Below are 6,000 nucleotides of genomic sequence, written 5' to 3'. Positions count from 1 at the left end.
CAGAAAGATATGCGTTTGAAAACTTCAGGAAGCTGAGTCTGCTTGAAGAGAATTTTGTTACACAGAAATGAAGACAGAGCTGGCTTTCGTTAGGTGACAAAAACACAGCTTTCTTCTACAGAAAATGTAAGGCTAGAAACATGAGAAACAGTGTGTACAGGCTGAAGAATGATGATGGTGAATATGTTCAGGGTCAAAAGGGTGTTCAAGATCTGGCTATTGATTTCTATAAGCAGCTTATGGGTACAAGAAAGCAGCATCAAAGTCACCTGAATACCTTGTATCAAATTATTGATAAGAAAATCTCTGCAGAAGATAGTCGCGAATTGATAAGGGTGGTCATGAAGGTTGAGGTTAAAGAAGCTCGGTTTAGTATTGATGGGAATAAAAGTCCGGGTCCTGATGGGTTTAATGCACAGTTCTTCAAAGATAATTGGTCGGTTGTGGGTAAAGATGTTACTGATGGGGTTCTAGAGTTTTTCAAAAATAGGAAGATGTTAAAGCAATGGAATACAGCGGTCCTAACCTTGATCCCCAAAACTGCGGTACCTGAGAAAGTACAAGATTTCAGACCAATTTCCTGCTGCAATGTGATTTATAAAATCATTTCAAAAATCATTTCTAAACGTTTTAAAAATGTAATAGGAAAAATAATAAATCTTAATCAATCTGCATTCATCCCCGGTAGGACAATCTCTCATAATATTCTTCTCATGCAGAGCCTATTAAAAGGCTGCGGGAAAAAGAAAATATCCCCGAGAGTGGCTTTCAAAATAGATATCAAGAAAGCTTTCGACTTTGTTACATGGGAAGCCATTCGAGACTTTCTGGTTGTTTCTGCTTTTCCTATGATTTTTATCGATTGGATTATGCAATGCGTTTCATCATCCTGCTTTGTTGTTAGCGTCAATGGAGTCCATAGAGGCTATTTCAAGGGTGAAAATGGGGTAAGGCAAGGGGACCCCCTCTCTTCTTACCTTTTCATAGCTATCATGGCGATCTTTGAGAGCATCTTTGCGATGTTCCGAAAGAATCGTCCATACATCTTTCACACATTCTGTGAGGTAGAGGAGGTAACACATTTATGCTTTGCTGACGATTTGTTCATTCTAGCGCACGCAGACGTTGATTCCATTAAAACTATTAGGGCTGCACTAACGTTCTTTTCTGAGGTAACAGGTTTAACTATTAATGAAAGCAAAGTGTGACATTTTATGGAGGCGTGAAGGACGAAACAAAGCAGGACATCTTCAACATCAGGGGCATCAAGGAAGGCAGTTTTCCCATAAGGTACTTAGGAATTCCATTAACTGCGGAGCAGATCGAGATCTCACACTGCAAGCCGCTGATTGAAAAGGTAAAAAACACGATATATGGCTGGGCAGCGACAAAACTTTCTTATGTAGGGAAGATCGAACTTATCAAAACCGTGGTTATGGGCATAGTTGGCTATTGGGTGCAGCAAATGGTCATTCCGAAGAAGGTAATGAAGGAACTTGACACGCTGATGAGAAACTTTATCTGGGGTAGTAGTGGAAGAGGAGGAAAGAAAGTCAAATGGACCGCTCTCTGCAAACCGAAAGACGAGGGAGGCATCGACTTGAAGAACTGTATCGAGTGGAACAAGGCTCTAACCTTCAAGCATCTGTGGGGGCTTTGGAGCGCAATCAAGAGTCACTATGGATCAAATGGGTGCATACGAGGTTTATGATACACGAAACCAGCATCTGGACCGGCAAAATTCACGAAGGTATGAGCTGGTCTCTAAAAAAGATTCTTAAACTAAGAAGCGATATTGCAGATCTTTATGACATCCGACTAGGGGACGGGAAAGGCACTCTATTCTGGCACGACCCTTGGTTTGAAAACTAGCCTATCATCGACAAGGAGGAGTTTCAAAATACTCTTATCAGAAGGGACTGCGCAAAAGCGAAAATCAGAAACATCAAAGACGGGAATTGGAACTTGCTCTTGAGAAGAATTCTAGAAGGAAAGGGGATACTTGATCATATAAGTAACATACAACTACACGACAGACCGGATATTCATGAATGGAAAGCTGAGGACAATGGGAAGCTGGTATTGAAGAAAATATGGGAGGTAATCCGGGAAAAAGCGCAGAAAGTAGAATGGGCTCCTCTTGTATGGTCAATGAAGATTATCCCTCGACACTAGTTCATCCTATGGCTCGCCTTCTGGGAAAGACTCAACACTCGTGATCGTATCAGTAAGTATATGAGCATCCCGGACGCGAGCTGTCTTTTATGCATAGGAAATGAAGAAACCATAGATCACATATTCGGGAGCTACTGTATTTCTTCGGAGCTTTGGGACAGATTCTATAAAATCCTAGAGCTGATCAGTTTCCCGAGCTAATGGAATGAAATCAAAGAAGCATCACTACTCAAAGCCAAGGAAATAGATTTGCAACAAGCGTGTTCAAGTGCGGCTTTGGAGCAGTGGTGTATAACATTTGTCAAGAATGGAATACAAGGGTATATGATAGAACCCGCAGGAGCATTGACGAGTTATGGAAAGATATTGTATCAGATTGCAGCGCCCTCGTGGGAACGTGGAGAAGAATTCCAAGCACGGAACAGAACTGGAATATCTGCAGAAACTGGAATTTACCATTTTTTAAACTCACTAGAATTGAAAGCATTATAAACAGATAATTCATTTACGTTTTTAGCTTTTTAGCTTTTATTCAGAATGTTACGACTTCAAAATCATTCTAGGCATGTCTAGAATAATTTCTTAAACTCGTGGGTTTTTTTTCCCGTTTTTGAGAATTTTTAATGAAATGACGCTAAGTCGTTTTTCCCAAAAAAAAAAGGTTCCTTGACTTAATTCAAGTAGCCTTTTAGATCTATCTCTATAGATCTTGATTCAAAGTATGTACTCGGCATTTCCTAAGTCTTTCATTGAGAAATATTTCTTCAGCCATTCTTTAACGGACTCTAGTATCGGAATGTCATTCCCAATAAGTAGTATGTCATCGACATACAAAACTAAGAATGCTACTTTACTCCCACTAAACTTCTTGTAAACAAAAGGATCTTCTTCACATCTAATGAATTCAAATTCTTTGATCTTTTCATCAAATCGAAAGTTTCAACTCCTGGATACTTGCTTAAGTCCATAAATAGACTTCTTAATCTTGCATACTTTCCCAGTATGTTTTGGATCTTCAAAACCTTCAGATTGTGTCATGTACACATCCACTTCTAAAAAATCATTTAGAAAAGTTGTTTTAACATCCATTTGTCATATTTCATAGTCATAATATGCAGCAATAGCTAGGATTATCCTAATGGATCTATTCATAATAACTGGTGAAAATATCTCATCATAGTCAATACCATGAATTAGGAAATTGGCTCAATTGGGTTTCATAAACCTCGAAATTCCTCAAATGGACAAAACCATAAAACATTGCCCAAATGGGTCTCCCGGACGAAAATACCCATGATTTTCCTTTGCGTAACAATTAACCCTTCGCGTAATCAGTTCACTTCGCGTAATCATTGTTTCGCGTAAGGCTTTGCGTAATACGTCTTATAAAAGGATTTTTTTCATTTTTTATCTTCTTTCTCTTTCTCTTTCGCTTAAGCCCTTTTCTTCTTCTTCAATCTCTTTGTTGTTCGATCCAGTTTGTATTCCTCTCGATTCTGGTCAACTCCTTCGCCACCACTGTCGCCACCGCCGATCCCTACATGTTTGGCAGTTTCCCGATTTACAGGTTTTGAAAATAGGTATGTCAACGTTCCTTTTTATGTAATGCTTGTCATATTATGTTAGAAATGGTCAAAATATGTTATTCTCAAACTCTTATAGCTTTTCATATTGGTATCCTTCTGTTTTTATCATTTCCGTCATCTCATTCCTGTCATTATGCGAATTGACTCATTACGCGAAGAGAATCATTACGCGAATTGAATTAATGGCTCACTCTCAAATTCTAACTATTTCATATTTTTTAGTATTGAGATTAACAGCTAACAGAGCTTTTGAATGAAAGAGTATATTTATATACAGTTAGTGATTTTGCATATACAAGGAAGATAAGATCATGAATAACTAGAGTTATAAGTATAATTCCCTTGCATTTAGATGCAAAGTTACAGCAAACTTATAATTTCAGTTAGGGTTTAAGCTGAATTAATGGCTCACTCTCATTAGCCTTCGCGTAATAGTTTATACATAAACACAAACAACAATTAATGGACTTTGATGCATAATGCTCCTCAATTGTCTAGCTCAATTTCAACTATTATTAGTCTTCGCGTAATAGTTTTTATTTGACCTTGTACTATTTTCAATTGCCGAAGTGTTTGTTATGTTTAAAGGAGAGTGGAAAATTACTAATGGTGCTAGTTCTTTTGTTGCAAACTCATCCAAAGTTGAAGTTGTAGCTCAAGTTGAATCAAATTCATGCAAATATATGATGGTTCCCCAAAATACTACATATGCAGAATTACTTGATATCATATATGATGCTCTTGGAGTGTTCAATTGTTTAAGTGGATCATCATCATCCTCTTGCACCTCCATCTTCTTCTGTTGTCGAGTCTGCCTCATCATAGTCTTCTCCTTCTCCTTCTCCTTCTCCCTCTCCTTCTCCTTCTCTTTCTCCTTCTCTATTTCCAATACATTGTCCACAATGGCATCCTCTTCTTTCAATACATCCTTCCATGTATCACTTTTAAGTTTTATGCTCCTCTTCTTTCTGCGCATAATTTGAACGACCGTTTCTTCCTTCAATATTGGTTTATCATTGTCATCCTTGTCATTGCCAAACATTAACTTCTTCGACTTCACAGTTTTATTGTTATTATCATTGACTTTGTCATCTTCATCCTTCTTCCCCACTTCATCCATAACCTGCACAAAATGAAAAAAAATGTGAATTAGAGGCTTCACGTAATGCTTATGCATCCTTCGCGTAATCACCTTTTTGTTGCTTTCTTTGACATTGTAATCATCCTCCAGCTTCTCCCACATCTTCTCATCATCCACAAGTTTTTCATCTTCATCCATCTTCTTATCTTCATCCATAACCTGCATAAAATGAAAAAACTGTGAATTAGAGGCTTCACGTAATGCGTATGCTTCCTTCGTGTAATCACGTTTTTGTTGCTTTCTTTGACATTGTCATCATCCTCGAGCTTCTTCCCCATCTTCTCATCATCCACAAGCTTCTCATCTTCATCCATAACCTGCATAAAATAAAAACATGTGAATTACATGCTTCACGTAATGCTTATGCTTCCTTCGCGTAATGGTTCACGTAATCACCTTTTTGTTGTTATCATTATCACCAATCTTGTCATCCTCATCCATAACCTGGATAGAATGAAAAACATGTCAATTAAAGGCCTTCACGTAATGCTTCCTTTGCGTAATGTCAATACCTTGTTGTTATTATCATCAACATTGAGGTTGTCATCCACCATCTTCTCCACTACATCCTCATCTATTTGCTTCTTCTCATCCACCTTTTGTAGTTTGGCTAATAATATGGCAAATTTGTTCTCCATATTATCAGTCAGCTGCTTGATCTAAAGAGTTATTTCTCTTTTCAGCTCCTTCATGTCCTTACTGTGATTACATGTACATACAGCAGGTGGAGGCGATGTCAAGCTGGGGACAGAGGCTGGGCTACTAGGTCTATGTAGTTTCCTCCTCTTAGGAGTATGTTTGGTAGTGGGTAACATCATCCTCTTTCCAGCCTTAGGAGTAGACAATACAGCATCTTCATCATCAAAATCTTCAGAATCTTCAGTTACTGCATTCTTTGACGTCTTCCTCCCATCTGTAACCCCCTCAAATAAGTGATCAAAGGAACAGTTTGCCATATCTGCAAACTTGGCACCATTGTACATTCTGTTCTCCTCTTCAGTGGCTTGCATACTCATCAACACTTGGCTCCCCAGAAAGGCATTCACTATCTCTGCATTATTGTTCTTCCTGTTCGATTTGTAGATTAGGATCCTTGGG

The 6,000-nt window shown here is 38.4% G+C and overlaps 1 protein-coding gene across 1 annotated transcript; it reads right to left on the bottom strand.

Annotated features, from left to right (window-relative positions):
* Window positions 1–4,416: 4,416 nt before the first annotated feature.
* LOC124939152 (histone-lysine N-methyltransferase, H3 lysine-79 specific-like) lies at window positions 4,417–5,540 on the bottom strand. Its single transcript, XM_047479659.1, has 5 exons — window positions 5,415–5,540; window positions 5,299–5,346; window positions 5,130–5,219; window positions 4,954–5,061; window positions 4,417–4,884 (listed from the first exon to the last, which is right to left on the bottom strand). The coding sequence occupies exons 1-5, from the start codon at window positions 5,538–5,540 to the stop codon at window positions 4,417–4,419; spliced, it is 840 nt and encodes a 279-aa protein (XP_047335615.1).
* Window positions 5,541–6,000: the final 460 nt, after the last annotated feature.

The sequence above is a fragment of the Impatiens glandulifera genome, chromosome 5 (assembly GCF_907164915.1).
Source record: "Impatiens glandulifera chromosome 5, dImpGla2.1, whole genome shotgun sequence".
NCBI classification, from domain to species: Eukaryota; Viridiplantae; Streptophyta; class Magnoliopsida; order Ericales; family Balsaminaceae; genus Impatiens; species Impatiens glandulifera.
Note: the sequence above shows the minus strand (reverse complement) of the source record. Positions and strands in the feature narration are given on the sequence as shown.